The 22,943-nt window shown below is 41.7% G+C and overlaps 1 protein-coding gene across 1 annotated transcript in view; it reads right to left on the bottom strand.

Moving 5' to 3' along the window:
* KY (kyphoscoliosis peptidase) overlaps positions 1 to 22,943 on the bottom strand; it is a 99,185-nt gene that overhangs the window by 16,440 nt on the left and 59,802 nt on the right. The window contains exons 2-8 of the mRNA XM_066598093.1: positions 19,963 to 20,025; positions 13,423 to 13,485; positions 12,693 to 12,767; positions 4,919 to 4,990; positions 2,754 to 2,836; positions 1,645 to 1,753; positions 1,035 to 1,152 (exon numbers count right to left, since the gene is read on the bottom strand). Of these exons, the coding sequence (XP_066454190.1) occupies positions 1,035 to 1,152; positions 1,645 to 1,753; positions 2,754 to 2,836; positions 4,919 to 4,990; positions 12,693 to 12,702 (392 nt within the window). The 5' untranslated portion in view covers positions 12,703 to 12,767; positions 13,423 to 13,485; positions 19,963 to 20,025. The remainder of the gene's footprint in view (positions 1 to 1,034; positions 1,153 to 1,644; positions 1,754 to 2,753; positions 2,837 to 4,918; positions 4,991 to 12,692; positions 12,768 to 13,422; positions 13,486 to 19,962; positions 20,026 to 22,943) is intronic.

The raw sequence follows: 22,943 nt of genomic DNA, 5'->3' as shown, positions 1-22,943 counted from the left end.
CCGCACAGAAATGTCAGTGGTCACAGGCCGGCTCCTCTCTGCAAAGGCGCCGGCTGGCCAGCAGCCGCCGCATAGTAGAGAATGAAAACGCCGGAAGCGGATAAGCCGCAGGCCTCTGCAGGGGCACGGGTCCGCAACCCGCTGTGAGAATTCTCGCAGTGGGATCCGACCCAGCCGTCGGCAGGCGACCATAAGAAAATATTAATTTTGGATAACTGACAAACGGGGCTAAAAATTTACAAACAGTTTTATTGATTTAATGATTTTACAAAAGCACATGCATTCAAAACAAATGATAGCCAGACTATTATGAAAAGTAATAAGTAGGACCAAGATTAGCTGTATTCATTGTAGGAGATATTGTGACCGTACTTCAGAAGATCTCTGAGAGTGAGGAACTAAATCACCAGGGTCTTAGGCATTAAATGAATGGATTCAATGGACTGTGGTATTAAACTGGTATGCAAGCATTTATGCTTATAAGATCACTTTACCTATGTCTGTGCACCATAAGGTCTCATGCATACCTACATAATATATCTTTGTTTAATTATTTACAAGGTTGTAGCTATAGGAGATGCAGAGGTAACAGTCACAAATGCATTCTGGTGCCTGAAAGGGCTCAATCGCCTCTATATTACATCCGAAGACACGCATTTTTTCAGTGGCCATGGCCTTGTTACAGATGTTGCATTGGTGCCCCGGAGCAACAGGTGCAACACCCAAATCCTTTTGATTCCACTTAACGAAACTTATAGCATTATACATCAATTTGGTTCTGGAAATTCAGAAAGGTTCACAAGTATAACTATGGAGGTGTGTAGGTATTAATTTTGGAATACAGACAGTAAAATATGGTGACAATACGATCATTTGAATGAGGTCTTAGGCTTTGTTCACACGTGTTCAGGTTTCCGTTGCTCTTTCAGCATATCGCTCTGTACTGTCCCGTAAAAATACATAATTCCTCGTTAAGCTTCCTGACACATAAAACATGGCACAAGTCACCTATCAAGTTCTCTTATGTCTCTTACCTGCACATGTTCTCAAACAGGCTTGCGTATCCCTCACAGGCTCCTTTTCCTGTGACCAGTATCTGATTGGGGTCACCACACCACTTGGACTTATCTTCTAAAGCTTCTAAATCATACTCTGTGACATATAAATTGTATTTAACACATATGCTATCAACATATATATTTAGTTTTAAAGATTGCTAAAAGTGCTATGGATGCTATGTATGAACTGCTAACAATACTATAAGTAGTAGAAGTATGAGGAGTACTTCCTTTTAGTGCATTGATATGAGGAATGTCACTGTCACACAAGGTTAGACTGTCGATGGGTGACAGATGACCACTGTAACAAACCAGCGCTAACTAAAGAGAGCAAATGTGGGTGACGGAATATATGCATATGGATCTGGGTAGGAGAGAATCTGCAGGAGCCAAATTGCAGTTATTCTATATACTGTATATACCTGAGATATATTATTTGTGCAACACAAAAGAAACTATACAGTACAGTTTATTAGGGATTAAATTACTGCTTTATTTCTTAATTCTTTTGACGTCTTACTGTGTCTGGAAGATTATGGAGACAAAAACTACCCAAGAGTGTTATGAAACGCTATGGTCTTCTCACCTATGTGGTGACAGATCCACATCCAGATAGCACGGACTTTCTCCAGATCAGTGCGTGCCATCTTTAGCAATGATTTTACCAATTCTTCCACTGTGTTTGGTTTTGCCACCTGCAAACACAATATTATAAAGGACATAAAAATTAAATAGCCTTAATCCATCAAATCAGTACTGGGTATTCTAATTCCAGTCTTAGAATGGACTTTGTAATTAGATTGCTCCATTTGTCACCAATCATGAACTGGTTCAATCATTTCTATAAGGTTATCAGATAAAATTGTCAAATAATCAAAATTCTACCACTTGCCGCTCTGAGCCCCCGACCAATCAGCTGTGCGAGCGCATGTTGTCCTTGCCGCAATGACAGAGGTTGGAGCGGAAGCCACCGCGTCGACCTCTGTGTAGTGGCTGACGCTTGTAAGTGCAGGCACGGCTCTCGTTGAAAAGAATGGGAGCAGTGCCTGCAGTTACAAGCGCCGGCCACTACATGGGAGGTCAGCACAGAGGTTTCCGCTCCGCCCTCTGTGTATTTGAAGCGGAAGTCTCCATGTCAATCTCCCATGTAGTAGCCGCCACTTGTAACTAAAGGCACAGCTCCCATTGTTTTAAATGAGAGCCGTGCCTGCACTTACGAGCACCAGCCACTACAGGGAGGTCAGTGCGGAGGCTTCCGCTCCGACCTCTGTGTTATTGTGGCGCTGACAACATGCACCCACACAGCTGATCGGTTGAGCAGTGGCCCCTGACCGGTCAACTATTGATGGCCTATCCTGATGATAGGTCATCAGTAGTATATAACTGGAAAACCCCTTTAATTGTCTTTATAGTCTGAACCTAGAACAGTAAAGACACATTTTTGTGGCTTCCCTACAGTTTGCCCACAAGCTCCAAAATTTGAATTCCTTGTATTGTGATTGAATATAATGAAAGCGGCAGGTAATTGCAAGTAATGCGATTTCTTAATTTTTGAATCCTCATACTTGCAACCCAGACAATAATAATGCTTATTACAGAAGCTTAAAGAACTGATAGATATTTTTTCTAGTAATTTTAATCCAATGTCAAGACCTTGATAGAATTACAGAAAGGAAGGTATCCCGCTCTCCTTACCTGCACAGTATATGCATCCAGTTTCTCAAAATTCTTCAAGTTGACAACCATTGACTTGAGGCAGGATTTATCCCAGGGGTAGACTAATAAAATAATTTTTAGTAAATGATACATACAAAGGTTTGTTAGTAAATATCTCACTTCCATAGAATACAGTAAGTGCCAAATGAGATACTTGTAACAGCTATACACATTAGGGATCCTGTACTATGATTGGAGTGAACCCTTGTCAAATCCCAATTCACAGCATATTTACCTGACACTTTTAAAGTGTGCCTCCAGTTATATATATAAAAATAATTGTGCAAAATGATAGCTTTTCTATATAATTGCTAAGTTGATTTTGTGGTCTTTGCAGTTTGTTGTTTCTGAGTTTCCTCCTAGGCTCCTGCCTTTAGTATGTGAGCTTGTGCTGTACGTTGTTATCAAGGTATATAGAAAATTATTATTTTGCACAGTCCTCACTATAATAATTTTTTAGTATAGCTTGATGCACATTTTAATTTTCTTAGGTCAGGCTTTACCCTATGGCTATATGATGACCTTTGGTTATGTTGCAATAGAAGTAAAATTTGCACCATAAAAGGACTATTATTATTGAAGAAATGTTCGTCTCTTAGGGCTTCTTCACAAAAGCATATGTAAAACAATGTTCACCACTATGTAGCGTAATTGCGTATGAACATAGTAAAAATAGTTTTTTACCTTTCAAACTCTGCGCTATTCCGTGCGAGTTTGAAAATCAAAAGTGGGAATACAGGTCCTGCCTTATCTTTTCACACATAGTATTAACTATAGGTGAGAAAGATGGGGCAAGTGCTATCTTTATAGATGAGCGAGTATACTTGCTAAAGGCAATTGCTCGAGCGAGCATTGCCTTTAGCGAGTATCTCCCCCGCTCAAGACTGCAGGTTCGGGTGCCGGCAGCGGGCACGGAACTGCGGGGAAGAGTGGGGCGGAATGGAGGGGAGATATCTCTCTCCCTCTCTCCCCCCCGCTCCCTCCTGCTGACAGCCGCTACTCACCGCTCCCCCGCGCCGGCACCCGAACCTGCAGTCTCGAGCGGGGGAGATACTCGCTAAAGGTAATGCTCGCTCGAGCAATTGCCTTTAGCGAGTATACTCGCTCATCTCTAGCTATCTTCTTTGAAGTCAATGGTTTTGTCTTGTCCTGGTATGCGGCTGTGATTATCACGGCCGCATAACGGGGCTAAATCACGCCCACGTGTTTAAGCCCTTGGGGCAGATAAAAAGGAAGAGCTGGGTCATTCATTGGAGCACTGCTACTCTTGTCAGATCAGTCTGATATTGCGCTTTCCCTCTAGATCATTGCCTGGTTTTATCCAAGGTAGTTACCCCTGTCATATTGGAATTTTTGGAAAACTATAAGTGGTATCATACACCTAGGTAAACGTGTGCTCCAGTTCAGGTTACTTTATTTATAGAAGATTTCATTAGTTTTTATCTACATGTCGTTCTTATACTCTTCATTGGTTATATGGTTTACTGTGTTCTAATGGCAGTCCCTATCCATCAGCATATTGGTATGCAATAAAAAATCAGGAATAGGAATAGTGCTGATCCTGGAAAAAGAGCAGACCCCTTTTCTTATTTTCATTCAACCCCTTTAATTTACTACTGAGGGTCTCTAGTCAAGGGCTCGCTATAAGTTTCCTGGTTCACAGCCCCTATTAATTTTTGGTGTTCTTTATATGTATGAACTAGAGATGAGCGAGCACCAAAATGCTTGGGTGCTCGTTATTCGACCCGAGCTGTTTGTAATGTTCGACAGCTCAGTTCGAGTAATGAACCCAATTGAAGTCAATGGGAGACTCGAGCATTTTTCAATGGACCCGCCGGGAGCCGAGCTTTTTTTTTTTCTCTCTCTCTCTTTTATGGGAGGGAGCCATAAAATTTTTCTCGAACACGGTGTGGTGCTCGCTCGAGTAACGACCACCATCGAGTATGCTACTACTCGAACGAGCATCAAGCTCGGACGAGCATGTTCGCTCATCTCTAGTATGTACATATTAGAGCTCTAGCAAGGTGGATGTTTAATTTCAACTTTGTTTCTACTGTTTTATAAACTTCCCTAATATGTTTCTTATATGCAGTTGTACATATTTATATGCAGGTTTATTTAACATTGACTTCGGTCCATCTTACCATAAAAGTCTTTAGCACTAGGCTGTGACATCTGCTCCCATCTGCTTCCATTCCAGGTAGGAATTGTAGCATCTGCAAGATATAAACAATATTGTCATATGCTCTCACTTCCATGTAACTTGGAAAGCCTTAATGTGTTCAGAGCTCTCTTAATGCTGCTCACTGCATTTGTTCTCTATGTTGGTATTAATGGGTCATCCTCCTAATATAAAACAAAACCTTTCTTGCAAATAATGTGCTGTCAGCTGTCAAGTTGTTAAAAACTTCAGCTGTTCCTTCCTGTTTATTCCTTTTATGGCTCAAGGCCACCTTTATAGCAAACCTGCCACCTAGATCTCTGAAAGGCATGCACACTTGAACTACTAACTGCCAACCCCTTTAGCAGATCCAGATATAGCTAATGAATGGTTATATAATAATGTAAATATATGTATGTAATGCGCTCTGCCATCTGCTGTTGAAAGGTGAACATTACATTGGAGAGATTGTATTTTCACCTGTAGGTGTCAGACAGCAGTGGTGGTGGAGGGGGAGAGCTGTTTAACAGCTTCTACAATTCACTGCAGTCTGGAGAAGTCATGCCCTACTGTGCCCAGTCCCCTCTGTGAGAAATATCCATCAGAGAAAGTAAATGCATATGTCACAATGTGTACAGTATATACTCCTTACTAGAGACACCTGCCCTTTTATGATTGCTGTTTTCCAGTATGGAAATTAGATAAGTAACTCCAAAGTGCAGCATAAAATCAAATGATCAAGTTTTGTGTGAATCCCTTTCAGTGTGAATCCACGTGGGAAAATAAAGTGACAGACAAGGCATAGTCATTGGTGCCAGACTAGCTAGGGACAGTATTTCAAAAATATACAATCTTGTGGGGCTTTCTCATACGACAGTGTTAAGAGCATCCCAACAGTTATGAGACTAAGGAAAAAAAAAATCAGCAAAAGGGGATCCAGTCAATTTAAACAACTTGTTGACAAAATGAGTCAGGGAAGGATGTCAGGAATAGTTATGGTGAACAGGAGGTGAACACTCGAGTAAATTGCAACCAAATTGTTGGTGCTCCTATTAACGTCGTAAGTAAGAGCGCAGTATATGCTTAAAATCACTTGGACTTAAAGGGGTTTTCCAAGTTATTACTTTTAGATAGTTTTGGGATCCCCATGCCAATACCACTACGGCATCTCACAGGTGCCTCCACCTAGCCAACAGGCCTGGTGACATCCCGTAAACCTGTCACGTAGGTTTTTAATGTAGAAGCCTAGAGGAAGGTTTACGGGACTTCACTGATTACTTTCCTGTCGGCCTCCCATTGGCTGCAGTAGTCACATGGGTAAACAACCCAGGTCACCGCTGTGTGAGGCGGAGGTGAGTATGTAAGTTTTTTATTTTATTACATACTCTGTCCTCCCACTGCTACCAATGCTTGGAGACCTTAGAAAACTCATTTAACCTGTAAACTTTTAATGGAGTTCATGTAGCTTGAATAAAGTTTTTTTCCCTATTTTATCTTCATTCCTGGAAGCTGGATGTTTTGCTCTTCAGCTCTTTTTCACGTATCTGATTGCACAAGTTGTGATTCCTTAGGATGAGCTTTTACAGCAGATGACCTGTTCCAGTGCCATTGCTGTCTAAGAAGAATAGATAGACAAGACTCCTGGGGGCAAAAGAGTGCAAAAATTGGACCAATGGATCATTGTCTGGTCAGATGAATCCAGATTTCTGAGAATATTTCTAGCAGAGTTGAGAATATTCTATAACCCCTGGTGAGGTCCACACCCAGCTATGTCTAGAACACCACAGACATCCTCTGCAAACCGTCAGCCCTGGACCTACTACCAGAGGGCACAATACTGGCAGCCATGGATCTAGAGTCCCTGTACTCCAACATCTTGCACAAGAATAGCATAGCTGCTTGCAGTATTTCCTGCAAATGAACAGTCTAGCCATGGATCCAATACTACAACTGGTTAACAGCGCAATCCATCACAATTACTTCTCATTTGGGGATGACATACATCTGCAGTGTATGGGTAGGATAGCGTCATGAAGAGCAAAATGTCACCACACTATGCTAACTTTTTCATGGCTAAACTAGAGGAAGAATTTTCCTCTACCTGTATAGTAAACCTTTGGCATATTGTCGGCACATTGATGATCCACTAATAATCTGGAAAGACTCTGAAGACGAACATCCACAACAACCTCAACGAGTTCCATCTAACTATCAGGCTTATTGACAACTACTCACAACAACCATAGAAACATCAATCTATCATAAACCTACAGGCCATTCAGAACATCTAAGATGGAAAAGCTTCCACCCATAACACATAAGAAAACTCCATGTGGCGGTTTCAGTCACTAGGGTGGAGCTTCAGGTTTGAAGAGTAGTCAGGAAAAAGCCAGGAATCAACAAGAGGTCTTGGTTGGCATTACAAATGGGTGAGGCAGGTAGCGTAGTCAGAAGAGAAGTCAAAAGTTGGTATCAGAAACTCTCATCAATCGCTGAGGAGGAGGCAGAAATGGAGCTTGACCAATGCTGTGAAGCAAAATAATCACACACTGGTAAAGTGGCAGGGTCAGGCTTTTATAATGAGCCCAATCCGGAACAGAGGTGGGGTCAGGACCAGGAGACAGGAACTAGATAACTGAAATCATGCAACAAAGCTGAGAGTCATGCAAGAGAACTGTCCACAGGCTGGATGGCTCAATAGAGAGAGCTACCAACAGGAGGTCCCCGGTTTAATTCCTGACACTCCATCAGATACAGTCAAGCTCTGTGATGCATCCGGGTCTGACAGAAAGCAACATCTGTTATGTTTCAGGAATACATTCATAACATGGCTACTATCCACTGGTTAGACAGCTCCAAGTAGCAACCTCTTCGAATGCAAACAGAAGGAAGAAAGCAGTAGTGTCCCTAGTGGTCACATACAACTCTCTGATGTGCATCATGAGATGAACCCATATTCTACAAACACAATAGACTGAAGGAAATATTTCCAGAGCTACCATATTTTTTGGACTACTAGACGCACCTGACTGAAAGATGCATCCCGGGTTTAGACAACAGCAAAAGAAAAAAAAAATAGGAAAGAAATTGGAAACTTTAATGTTCTAAGTTTAGGGTAGAGTTTCCATTTTTGGTGTTTTAGGGTAGGTGAGGAGGTTAATAGCCAAAAGTCTGTTCCTGTAAAACTCAGTGCAGATTCCCATGGCTGTATGAGAGTCTTGGGCATAACTCAAATCACACAGCACACAGACAACGGTCCGTGTGCTGTCCAATCTGCATGGCCAATGTAGATTGCATACCCAATTCTTGTTTGAGATAATGACGAAAATAGGACATGCAGCATTTTTTTTTCTACATGGATCATGGGTCATTGTAAAAAAGTGTTTGTGTGTATAGCCTCATTGGCTGTAATGGGACCAATTGCTATCCATGAAACACATGGACAGCATACGGACAAAAAATATGGTAGTCTGGATAAGCCCTTAATGTGTCTTCATCTTTTGAAACAAATTGCAGTAATGTATGTAAATGGCATACTACATTTTGTTGGCCACATAAATGTTAGCAGAATGTTACCACTTGCCCTGCTTTAAACTTATTGCTTTACTGTATTTCCTATAAGTATTTGGTTTACTCCCTCTATTATACACACCAGGCATGGCTCTACTGCGCACATACACAAAATTCACATACACGGCCTTGGTGTGCGCACACATGGATTTCACATACACAACCAGCTTTGCTACATCTCTCTTTTTAATCATGACTATGCATACTTGCTTGCTCTAGGTTAGTAGTCACAGTAGAAAGCTTTTACCTCCTGCAACCCAAGTCTCTCTGATTCTGGGCAGCAGACCAGTCACATGATGATGAAAAGACTTTTGCAGCTCCCTGCTGTGCTCCATGGGGGTGAAGAACCTTGTTAATGGGAGGTCAGTGCTTTCTCTTACAGTCTTCAGCAGCTGAATGCATGCTTCCTCTCCTGTTCTGTACTAATTACATAGATCAGTGTCAGGCCGGGAGAGAGAAAACTATGCAGCCACACAGTTCTCTAAGGGACTTGACAAGGCGCTTTATCAGTGCTCTAGTCGATCCTTTAGGAAGCAGTCAGGTGGGTCTGACTTTGGACTATAGGACACACACACTATTTAGCAAAAAAATTTTCTTGCTAAAAAGTGCATCTGATAGTTCAAAAAACCAATACTGCTCCTCTCATAAAAAAGACACCAAACCTAAGGAATCTCATCACCGACAGAGACTGGCACTTTCTCTCCCTTGTAACAACAAAAATCCAAGACCTGTACCAACATCTTACAAAAGCTATGATGCACTACTCAATATTCCTACACATAACTATCCCCAATACATTGGTCAATTAATGCCACCATGCAACACAAACATCCACTACCCACATAGACATTCACAAAAAAAATGCTAGACCACACACTAATATATATATATCATATGCATACTACATGGATTTTTGGTACAAGTGGGCATATTGTGCTTCCTGGGTTTGAATAGGGCTGCAATGGTCCTTGGGCTGTATGAAGATTGTGGGCCTCAACCATTCTTACGTTTTAAAATGATCTGACACTTTCTACATAGATACAGTACCAGAACCAAGCTTACTACATACTGTAGATATAACATAGCTGAGCTCACTACACAGACATAGTAACATAGTATGTTAGGCTGAAGGGAGACATTGTCCATCTAGTTCAGCCTTTGTCCATCCCTCCTTGTTGATCCAGAGGAAGGCAACCCCCCCCCCCCCCCCCCCAAAGAGGTAGAAGCCAATTAGCCCATTTGGGGGGAAAACTTCCTTCCCAACTCCATAATGGCAGTCAGAATAATCCCTGGATCAATGTTTTGATAGTTCCTACCTGACTCCAAAATCCAGATAAACAACCCCGCTGGTTATTTCATGTCTATATCCTGTAATATCGTAGCACTCTAGAAAGGCATCTAGTCCCATCTTAGGCTTCTCTATCGATTTTGCCATCACCACATCCTCAGGCAGAGAGTTCCACATGAGACCAGAAACAAGCATGCTGCATAGGTACAGTACCAGTACCAAGCTTGAGGTATAGATATGGTACAAGTACCAAACTTATTACATGGATATGGTTCCAGAGTCAAACTTAACACACATATATGAAATCAGAAACAAGATTACTGCATAGATAGGATAACAGAACCAAACTTTTTAAATAGCTTTAGTACCAGAATCAGGCCTCATGCACATGGGCAGAACTGATTTGTAGAACCCACGCGGGGGATCTGCAAGTCAAGCCACCAATAGGGAGACATGGGCGCCTGCAGAGCAGCTAAAAGTATGCGGAAGTGATTTTTTCCCGGCGAGCGGATCGCGTGCATGAAGAAATCGCAGGATGCTCTATTCTCTTGCGGATCCCGCAGGGACGGCTTCCATTGAAGTCAATCGAAGCCGTGTGACCCACGGCACACCCGCAACTGTCACTGCGGATGTGCCACGGATTCGCAGGACAGCAGGAGATTAAAAAAAATAGGCACTGCGCATGCGCCCGGTGCGTTGACTGGCATGCCCTGATGCATCTGCCATGCTGAAGAAAGAAGATCCAGCCGCGACGGAGGAGACCCGCGCTGGATCCGAAGAGGTAAGAACTTGTCTTTTAATGCCCATGTCTGCGGGCGCGCACGGAGTCCGCTGCAGGATTTAGCAGCAGAGTCCATGCGTGCCCGTGTGCATGAGGCCTCAAACTTACTACGCAGAAAAAAACAATGCATCAAAAACTATATATAGTAGACACATAATTACGTCCTCTTTTTTTTGCATTAGTGGACCTCGAAAACTTTGGCTATGTGATAAGACTGTAGTCTACAATCTAAGTAACTAGTACATCTGACAAACACATCGGCAAACATATACACAAAGAAGCATTCTTTTACATATAGCCTACGCAACTAGCGTATAACCAAACGATTTTCTGCAGCCTATCTGCCTCATGTGTCTTCATTCATAGGTGCTCTTTTACACATACATAAAAAAATACAAATATGCATACTTTTATAATAAATTTCATATACACACAGGCATTTTTTTACTCACACAGGTCTACACGCATAAGTATGTGCATACTTACCTTTCTACCTGTGGAGCTTGGCAGCTGAGCCTGGAAGAAGAAGAATGCAACTTGCTGCTTCTTGGTTGTTTTTGCCGCGACTCCACCCTGGGCCCCAGTGCTAAGTGCTAGCAAGTCCTTATATTTTTGCCTTCATATGCATTTACTATGCAAGTATGGTTCCTAACCTTCACACTTTAAGCTCCTGGTACCCATATGACAATTGATAGTTATATTAGTGGAGGGTGCAGATAAGCCCAAGGAATATGATAATGTAATCATTTAGGCAGTACTATACACAGAAGCCTTATAAAGATTGTGTGGCGCAGAGTGTTAAGGCAGCAGAAATGCTGTCCTAAGCTCTCGCTCACAACCTGAAGTTTGCACTTTCAATCCCTATGTGGTTCAGGTAGCCAGCTCAAGGTTGACTCAGCCTTCCACCCTTCCAAGTTCTGTAAAATAAGTACCCAGCTTGCTGGGTAAAAGATGACAGTCTGCCACAAAAACAGTCTGCCTAGAAAATGTCATGATGTGACGTTACCCAAGGAGTCAGTCATGACTCGGTGCTTGCACTAGGGGACTTTATCTTACCATACACAGAAGAGAGGAAGAATTCAAATGGGGCTCTTATTATTGTTTTGGGTTTTTGTTTCCTTCTATACATTCTTCTCCTAGGGATTCACAGAGAGGATATAAAACCTAACTTTTATTTACGTGTCTATTTAATAACATGAGCAGATAAATCACACAGAACTATGGATGGCATCATATAATGTGATGGTCTGCCACCTCAAGGGACTTAACGGCCTGGATCATAAAAACAAAGAGGCTGCCTTACGTTCCTACGGTACCATACACTAGTGTAGGTGGGCGTATCAGAAAAAATGGGGCTCAGTGGGAGGTACACCATCGCTGTCACCTCTCTCACTGAATACCCATCTATCTCCCAAGGTAGTACCCCCACCGTAACCAGTGTTTAAGTCCGCAATGGTGAAATCGGTCCTTGGACCCACACCGCGCAAACAGAGAGCTGCAGATCCCCCCCCCCCACCGGCAACGTTGGGGGATCAGCAGACATGCGGGAGGTACACAATAAAGGCGGTATGTGCCACACAGCATTAGTAGAATGCCATTCCCCTCCCCAAGGTGACCAAGTGGCATTTTAGGGTGGTCAAGGCTTGCAGCACCAAGGTAACTGCCCCAAAAAATAAACTAGGGATCCTGAACCCCGAAATTTTAAAACGGTATTGCAAATCTATGGTAGTGCAAATAAATAGGAAAATTAGCTCTCAAACTAATTAGTGCTCAGACTCAACGCATTTCTGATAAACATGTATTTGTCTCATCCTCAGGAGCCTAAAGAAAGCCTCAGGATGATTGTGAGTAAAATAATATACCAGATGATCGGTGCCGTCCCACCCAGATCGTAGGTGGACGGTCTGAATTAACCCTGGGGTCAATCTTCCATCGTCTTGCTAGCAAATAATAAAGTTCCTCTGGGGAGGGAAGCCCTGCACAGGTTCAATTGCCAATGTACTTTTGTTACATAGAGATTGATGGCAATAATTGATATCACACTGTAAGGAATTGTGGGTAATATAAAAGCCTTCTATACATTTACTAATACGGATTCCAAAATGCACAGGTACTTACCTTTAGGCATAGGTGGCCTGCTGAAAAGCTGTGGCTGACTGTTTTTGGGATGAATTTCTACTCGAACTTGACTTCCTTATGCAAAAAGGAGAACATTCCCATGTAAAAGCTGCTGCATCACAACACATGAAGGGCTAAGAGCTCTACAGTCATTATGTAGTGGACATTGCTGTACTACAAGTCACCTTGTTGGGTATCTAAATGCCTATTTGAAAAATTGGAAAGAATCTGATGGCCATTTCTATCAGTACAATCCTCACCATTGGCTTAGAAGAGCAGAGCCATTGTGGCCTAATGACAGCTCTCACAGCAACCACGCGCAAGGCAGCAATTCTTTTCATCAACGCGTATTTACTGATTGTGCCACCGATACCAGTGATTTTTATAACAGAACGTGTCGTGAAGATCAATGATAAATATATTTTTGCAAGGGAATGATAACTATTTTTCCTCCCTGATATTCAATGAAAATAGAACATGAATACTACTATAATGGCCAGATTTCAACAAAAGTTGCACTATGATGCAGCGAGATAGGCAGGTAGGGTGTGGACTGAGTAACACCCATCATGGCGCTCAATACAATATTGTGAGGACTGGCTTTGACCATTACATGTAGCCTTCAAGTGCAAGCTATAATCCCATGTGAAGCACCCTGTACAATGTAAAAATACTGATATGCAGGTTATAATTATAAGTTGTGCTGAGGAAACTGCTGGGTATGACTTACCTTCACTCTCATAACTATTGATGATGTGTCTTCCAGCAAGAGGGTTTTTCAAAGAAGGCGTCACTAGTGAAAAGATTGTAATCGTTTATCACTGGTCCTTGTATATAATGAACAGTACAGAAACTAAGCAAGAGCCATGCACCCCACATATTACCGCATGCTTGGTTTATGAACCCTGCCAGTAATATTTCTTATTTAGTATAGCTCTAAAATATAAAGCAGGTTTATCAAATAGTAATAAATCAATGAATGACAGAACATGACCTTGGATTCAGGACACTATTGTAACCAAAAATAAATGGTGTCTTATTTCCTTTAGGGTGCCAAAAAATTAAGTTCTGAAGCTAAAAAGGGATTAATGGGACCTGTGACTTGGCTACTTTCACTGTACATAATATCCTTGTTAATCACTGGATTGTAGTGCAAGCAATAATTAGGGAAGGAAGCTGCTAAGATGTATGCCCAATTTATTCATTATAGCCTACGCGATCTTCCAATTTACAACAAAGCTTTTGCTAATTTAGTTGAATTCTTGCTGGTGTGCAGATACAAAAACCTGCCTAGTGTTACTGTCTAAACCTACAATAGTCAGTCATGGGAGCAGAACTACAAAATTGTTAGAGGGCCAGATTTGTCAAATGATGGACTCCAATGGTAAATGATGGACCCCATTGACTTATAATAGGATCTGTTTGGTTCCACCATGATGACCATGTAAGCTGCACTATTTTTTTCGGACAAGTTTGATGGAATCTGTAAAAGAGGCTTCTAATGAAGCATCTAATGACTTAGGCCTAAGAGCTCACTCACACAGGTGTGTGTTGTCTGTGTTTTACCCGTGTATTTTTTTTAACGTGTAATATGCAGTAAGCAGCAAATACGCATCTAACATGTATATTTACTGTGTAATGTAAGCACCCATCACTTATAATGGGTGTATTACGCAACAAAATAATATATGCTGCCTTTTTTCTCGAGCGTACAGAATTTACTATCCGTATCTACAACTGACTACACTCAGCGAGTACACGGATCCGTAGTAGTCAATGTACCAAATTACACATTTTTTTTTTCAGAAAACACAAAGCATGCACTTGTCTGATCTGATTTGTGGATGAGACTCGCCTATTCAAGTCAATGGGGATGCAAAGAAACTGGCAGCACGGAGATGCCATCTGTATTTCCTGAATTCATTGATATGAAATGCAGAAAAAAAGGACTTGGGCATGTTTTGTGTTTTTTTTTTTTTTTGCTTTTTTTAGGGGGGGGGGGTTGATTTTTTGCAATGCCCTAGTAAGAATTCATGGCTGAGTAAGGCTCAATGTCTCCACACGGGAGATCTGCAAATCAAGCCCCCAATAGAGAAGCATGGGCATCTGCAAATGGATTAAAGCATGCGGATTTGTTTTGCGGTTCCTGCACGGACAGCTTCTATTGAAGTCAATTGAAGATATCCAATCCGCAGCACGGATCCCACGGGAAAGCAGGAAATGTAAAAAAAAACCAAAACTGTACTGCGCATATCTGACGGTGAGCTGTGAGGACCATGCACAGTACAGTGAGCCCAGAAGTGTAGAGGTCCATGCAGATGTTGCCGCCGGAATAATACAAGTACACAGGGCTCACCTGTGTACCTGTACTATTACAATGAAATTATTATTATTATTAGTCAATGGAAGCCATCTGATCCACGGCACGGATCCTACGGGAAAGCAGGAAATTAAAAAAAAAATTTAAATTGTACTGTGCATATCTGAAGGCAAGCCGTGAGGACCATTCAAAGTACAGCGAGCCCAGAAGTGGAGAGGTCCACGCGGATTCTGCCACCGGAATAATACAGGTACACAGGGCTCACCGTTTTATATTTACAAGTACTTGTCCATGTGCAAAGGTTTTCTTCTCCAGATATCAGTAAAGAAACCAATTTCTGTAACGTATTGTTTATATTCAAAGACTGAAAGCCTTTATATACAGATAGTCCCCTACTTGCAAACAGGTTTCATTCCAGGAGCCTGTTCGCAAGTACATTTATTCGTATGTCTGAACAAATGGTTGTATGGAGGTCATTGCGGGTGAATCCCGCTCCATACAACGTTGGGTGCAGGCTGTTCTTGCAGCCAGCACCTGGCAGCAGCAGTTCTGACAAGCCGCGCCAATCATCAGAACTGCTGCCGCTGGGTGTCCACTGTAAGAAACAGCCGGCACCCGACATTCAGAGGTCCAGTACAGTATCCCACGATAATCTAGCAGGATGCTGTGCGGTCGCTATGTAGCCGGGGGCCTTCTGAAAGGCCCCAGGGCTGCCTGTGCAGAGTGCCTATCAAGTGCATGTCTTGATAGGCTCCCTGCATAGGCAGCCTTGGGACCTTTCAGAAGACTCCCGGCTGCCTAGAAACCGCACAGCATCCCGCGACCTAACCGGATAGGCTTGATAGAAGCCTGTCTGGTCCCTGCACAGTATGATGTAATGCCATAGCATTACATCATACTGTGCAAGACAGATTGTTCTTATTTTGCGAAGTTTGTAACTCTAACGTTCGCAAGTAGGGGACTATCTGTACCTACTTCTGCTCTCAGCTGTGAAGTGGATATAATTGTATCCAGTCTTGACTCCATGCTGATTCATTTTACTATCTACACACAGTCAGATTGCAATGCCGCCTATAGCATGCTATGGCAAAAAGTGATTTCCTCTACACAAGCGGAATTCGGTTGCGATTTTTATATCGCGGAGGAGAAATCGCAACATGCTGCGATTCTGTGCATCTTCCGTTAGGAGGCTTCCATTGAAGTCAATGGAAGCCGTCTGCCCCCTGACTCTTCTGCAATCAGCGGAAAGATCGCGGGATCTGCGCCATCGCCTAGCGACAGCGCTGCATAATCTGTACTGTGCAAGTGTGCCGACGCCAAATCCACAGCACAGATATGAAGACGGCGGGCAGATACGCTGGGTTTACTGGCCGGGCACAGGGTCAGATTCCACTGCGCGATGTTGCATGCTAAATCCGACCCAGCCATGTGCAGGCGGCCTAATACTGATGTATTGTATCAAGGGGTTGCCCATGATTTGAAGAAATTAAGAAAAATAACAAGATGAAATTGGCAAAAGAAATTACTCACCTAGGGAATCTCCGCTAATCCAGTGCTGCCGCTGTGTGGGCCTAGCTGCTCTCGTTTTTTTTTTCTGTAGCAGTGATGTGCTGTACATCAGCATGATCGCTGCAGCCAATTACTGGCCTCAGCAGTGATGCAGGCACGTACAACATGGGATCAATAGCAGGGAGGCATTTTAGATAAATAGCAGGGAGGGATGACCATAACAGTAAATAATTAGCACAGTAAAAAGGAATGTGAAATCTCTCCTTCAGACCTGCAAACAAGGAAGATGGAACAATACCTCTTCAGTTCCACCTATTGGATGGCAGCATTCCTTCAAATCAATGTATGAGTTTTTACCTAGTTTGTAAAACAATGATTGGGAATAGCACCCCTTCTGGTTGCTCTCCTTTGGGAGAGATGATACCATTCCCCAACCCACTCAGCCCCCAGGTGTTTCCACACACCCCTGGGTGCTCTCCTTTAGGACACCACTCTAGAACTTCTTAAGACCTCCCATATTCTCCACTGATGCAAGAACCCTGCTTTAAGGTTCATTCCATTCTTGAATTAATCAAAAATGGCCATAAATTTATAGTCCCAAATTCTTCTGTGACGCTGTGACTTGAAGCTGCCCTTCAGAATGATAACTCTTATCTATGTTGTGTCCGTGACTACAAAAATGTTTTGCTACAGGTAATTCTGTCTTTCCCTCTCTAATTGTGTGGCGATGATATTTCTCAGTTTTTGTCCTGTTTCCCCAATATAAAGCCCCTCAACAGGATTTTCACTGCACAGGATCGGGTACACAACATCGGATGTGGAACATGTTAATGTCCCAGGGATCCTCTAGTCCTGTTGTGTGTTGGGGATTTGCATCCTGTCCATCATCAGTACATGTGAACAGGTCTTGCATTTCCTTACATTACGTCTTTAGATTTGTTCCATTAAAGCCTGAGGAAGGACCCTTTGAGGTCTGAAAGCTCGTTATAACATCATGAATTTTTGTTAGAAAATCCCTTTTTTTGACGTATATATCACCTGGAGCAAGAAATTTCAGAACAGTGGTTTTCTATGCAAAGGGGAAAGAGTCACCTGTAGCAGAGGGACAAGTGGACTGTGTTTGTGAAAAGGCTCACAAGTTTTGTAACTTAAACAAACTGAGGGCTCTCTTGCAAGAGCATTTTTACTGTGTATTATGCACTTGGATTTTGCACGCGTAATATGCAGTAACTAACTTTACATTACTTTCAATGGTGCCTCTCACACACGACTTACAAAATGCATGCGCAAAAAGAAATACAACATGATCTATGTATTACGCCAAGATAGTGTATGGGGATTTCTCGGCACACAGCAGTATGTGTATGTGTATATATATATATATATATATATATATATATATATATATATATATATATATATATATATATACATATATATATATATATATATATATATATATATATATATGTGTGTGTGTGTGTGTATTTACAAATGTTATGTAATATAAGGGATGTTGGACAAGTTGTGGTGTGTATAGCCCTTTGCCCAGAAGAACACATATGCTGGAAGAAAGCTGCTCTTTGCTTCAAATCCCTGTTTCTCGGTGACTCTTGTTTTTAGCTAATCTACTCCTTAGCACTGTGGTGTGGAGGCACCTGTGGCCAGAGCAGGTCAATTTTATTACTTCAGCAGGTTATATTTAGGCCTCCAACACACTTGCCGTGTGCCTGAGTTTCACCTAAGAAGCACGGACACAAATTACATGAGACACCACGCGGGCTTTCTGATACTAGGACTGCTTGTACTTTGACATGCATTTGCATGTCCTTATTTTCGTCTGTGATACGGACAAGAATAGGACATGCAATGAGTTTTTTCTCTCAGCCCGTGCCTGCGTTAAAAAATGTAGTAGTACATAGTGCCTGATTGCATAAGATGGATCCATATTCTGTCCGTGTGTTGTCTGTTATTTTCACGTCCAACACATGGATAAAAAATACGCTAGTGTATCTGAGGTCTCAGCTGCACTTTTTTCTCAGAAAGCACAGCTTATACAGCAATGTAAATGTGAGAGAGGGAGGGGGAGAAAGAAAGAGACAATGAAAGCATACTTCTCAGGGAACACCCACTGAGTTCTGAACTTGCACGTCCACAATGTTAAGTGGGTATAGAAGCAAGATGCAAAACAAATCATCCAACAGACTTTTGCAACTTAAACCTCTCCAAAACCATCTAAAAATATACTTTTTTCATGCCAAAGATGCACACTTTTAATTTAATTATTACCTCCTCTATTGTATGGATTAAAGACTCGCTGCACAGAGAATCTCTTATTCAGAAGGATTCACTGTGACCATGTTAATATCTAATATATAATTTCCTTCCACTGAAACCATGTCCTAACGGCCATGACACACCAATATTTCTTGCCGACCATGCCCCTTTCTCTTAAAGGCCTTTAAGAAATCTCAAATAAGAGAGGACCAGATGAAAACTGGAATGACTTGGAAACATGGATTAGCGGCTCTGCTCTAAAGAATGTTCTCTTTACCACCCAGAATTTACAGTAGCATGCTAAATCCCCATCCCTGTTGTACTGGAACAATGTACATCAGCTATATATGTATCCCATGTAAACATGTCTGTCACCACATGCAGAACATTTAGAAGATGCTCATATTATTGTGTTTATGTGGTTGCTCTTATAACTACCAAATTGTGCCCCAACAGAAATGTTAAAAAGTACACCACATAGTAATTACAGCAGATCCCGTCCAGGCTGTACATTGGCAGTCGAATAACTGGGCCAGGATACATTTAAATTAGAATATCGTGCATACTTTTGAAGAGCTTTGAAGAGCAATATTGCAATGGCATTCCCTGAAGAAAAATACTCTAAGATATTTTTTATTAAATGTTGACAGAAAATATTGGGAGTCTCTTACATAAAGATGGTGGTAAGTTTGTAGCCCTCTACATTTTTTTTGTTTTACAAATGTTTCAGGTTATTTCAACATTTGTAACCTCATTGTAACAACATATGCAGCACATACATGTTTATAAATAGATATATACAATATATAGTATCCAATACACGTATTTGCATCACTCAGTGAGAATACATTAGATATATAATAATAGACTGTTATTACAAAAAAAAAATCACAAAATGTACATTTTAGGGCTCAGTCATGGGAGAATCAATTTTCTGATTTGCTCTTTTAGAAGCAGGAACACAATGTTAATATACAGTTCTGCAGATGGGCCCTCTACCCATGTACTGCCCCTGATTGCCCACATCAAAGATGGCTTCTTACGCACCAGTGTCAGATCAGCGTTGTGCTGTCATTCCTTTCTTGTCTGGTTAGTTCTTTTGCCCTCTCATGCACCCTCAAAAGCAGAGAAATTGTTAGCAGAGCTGCATTGATATGCATATACCTTGGGTTTGATGACCAGATTCCTGATTTTGGTTCTCTTCTGTCTGCTTGTCCTGGGCTTGCACTATAAGAAGCAGATTTATGCGTAATGAGTTATAGTCCTGCCTTATCTCCATAGCTGAGAGCAGACACTGTATGGTCAGATAAGCTAGCAGCAACTGCAGTGCCTGGGCAGTCTTTCTGCAGGACAGCCAGCAACAAACCACAGCTTTTACTTTCCAATCCTCTCTCCTACCCCCTCCCTACAGAGCCAATGCTAACAAATTCTGGCTGCAGCGTCCAGCTTTCCATTAGCACCCTGGAGAAAGGGGACCCTGAGGACTCTGTACTCAGTTACTCTGATAGTTGAGACCCCCTGCGGATGGGGTTTCCTCTCGTTTTCCCTCGGACATGGTTTAGCAGCAGTTTGCACACCTGTTCTGCATTATGTGCCAGCCTTCTTTGGCTCAATGCAAGCTTGTTGAAGAGAACCCTTGGGACAGCTGCCAAGCTAAAACTTTATTTCAAGCTGTTGCTTCTTATACTGATTGCGTATAGCTAAAACTGGGATTTTGTATTTCTCTAGAATGTTACATAATACATTATTTAGGAACATTTTCTGTGACTTTTTGTGTAAAATTGCTTTCAAATTTTAGATTTTCTGTATGTAAAAATTAGCAAAACTAACCTTCTAATACTTTGTGTCTCTTTTATATAACCTCTTTCCATATGTACCACTACGTAGTGAAAAACAGGGTTGGACAGGACCACCAGATTTTCCGATGGACATGGCTTTGACATTGTAATGGGCCCCCATGTTCAGCAGAAGAAAATCTCATTTGGAGTTGACTCAGGAGCCAATCACTTGCCACTAGTACCTGTTTCTTCTGGGTTGATTCACAATCAATAAATAAACTTCATTGTGTGTACAATGATAACAAAGTTTACAACATGCTGTTACGGCAGAATTGGATATACACATATTATATATTTTTAGAGGGTGGGCTTCAAAATAGTAGAGTTGGAAGGGACTTCCAGGGTCATCGGGTCCAACCCCTTGCTCCACGTGGGATTCACTATATCGTCCCAGACAAATGTCTGTCCAACTTCTGTTTGAAGACTTACATTGAAGGAGAACTCACCACCTCCTGTGGCAACCAATTCCACTCATTCATCACCCTCACTGTCAGAAAGTTTTTTCGAATATCTAATTTGTCCCATCCTTTTCCATTTCTTACCATTGCTTCTAGTCTTTCCTTATGCAAATGTGAATAGGACTAATCCCTCTGCATTGTGACAGCCCTTCAGATATTTGTAGGCTGCTATTAAGTCTCCTCTTAGCCTTCTTTTTTGCAAGCTAAATATTCCCAGATCCTTTAACTGTTCCTCATAGTGGTTTGCAGACCCCTCACCATCCTGGTAATTCTCTGGACTAGCTCTAGTTTGTCGATGTCTTCTTTAAATTGGGGTGAACAGAACTGGACGCAGTATTTCAGATGAGGTCTGACTAAAGAAAAGTAGAAGGGAATAATTACTTTATGTTATCTTTTCTATATGCTTCTCTTAATACATTCATTTTTTTGCTGCTGCATCACACAGTTTACTCATATTCAGTCTGTAATCTATTAATATACCCAAGTCTTGTTCACATGTGCTGCTGCTTAGCCCAATTCCTCCCATTCTTTATGTGCTTATTTCACTTTTCTTGCCCAAATGTAATACTTTGCATTTCTCCTTGGTAAATAGCATTCTGTTAGACACTGCCCACTGTTCAAGCTTCTCCAGACCTTTTTGAATCCCCTCTCTCTTTTCCAGTGTTAGCCATCCCTTTTAGCTTTGTGTCGTTGGCAAATTTGATTAGTTTCCCCTCAATTTCCTCCTCTAGATCATTTATAAAAATGTTGAATAACACTAGGTCCAGGGCAGAGCCTTGTGGTACCCCACTTGAGACATTCTTCCAGTTGGATGTGCAGCCATTTATGACCACTCTTTGAGTGCGATTACTCAGCCAGTTGTCAACCCACCTAACAGTTGCCTTGTTGATCCCATATTTGGTAATTTTTTCAATAAGGATGGTATGAGATACTTTTTCAAATACTTTACTAAAGCCAAGATATACTATATCTACCGCATTTTCCAAGTACTTGCATAAATGCTGTTTAATAATTTGTTCAAAGATCTTTCCCAGTATAGAAGTCAGCAATTACCTCTGTTGTCTCCTTCAGTATCCTGAGATGTAATTTATCTGGACCTCGAGACTTGAATTCATTTAAGTTAGCTAAGTGTTCCCTCACCATCTCTCTGTTTATAGATAGCCTGCATTCTTTTATGCCTTCAGTAGCACAGGAAGGATCAGTTACATTTACTGCTTGTGAGAAAACAGATTCGAAATAGGAATTTAAAAGTTCGGCCTTCTCAACATCATTTTTAACCAATTCAACATTTTCATCCTGTAAACAATGGTGTCCTTTCTGTTGTTCTCTCCTTGTATTCCTTTCTAAGAACTCCCATTCTCTGTGGAGAGGTGTGCTTTCCTAACATGCAATGCAACACCTCCTCCCCTTTCATTAAGTCTGTTTCTTATTAAAAAAAAGAGGTTTAACATTCAAGCCTTGTATTCCAATCATGTGTATCATCCCACCTGTGATGCCTATGACATCATATTTCTCTTTTCGTTTTAGGTGCTCCAAATCTCCATATTTGTATCCTATGCTCTGTGCATTTGTATAGAAACAGTTTGTGATCGATTTCTCTTGCTTCTTTGGTGCACCCAAGGAACCCCTGTTTGATAGCAGTAAAAACATAAAGCAGCTAAACCTTATGTACATAGAAAATTGGATTCACATTTCAAAAACCTGCTGTCAAAATTGAATCGAACATGGCCACTCACCAGTTAAAGACGTTGCCCAGTGGGACAGGAAAAATTGTAGTGTAGACTGCCTTTAAATAACAAACTGACTTAGGCCGACTGCACACGGCCGTGATGGGCTCCGTCACGGCGCC

This window comes from Eleutherodactylus coqui, chromosome 1 (assembly GCF_035609145.1).
Source record: "Eleutherodactylus coqui strain aEleCoq1 chromosome 1, aEleCoq1.hap1, whole genome shotgun sequence".
Taxonomy (NCBI): Eukaryota; Metazoa; Chordata; class Amphibia; order Anura; family Eleutherodactylidae; genus Eleutherodactylus; species Eleutherodactylus coqui.
This window is presented reverse-complemented; position numbering and strand designations above follow the sequence as displayed.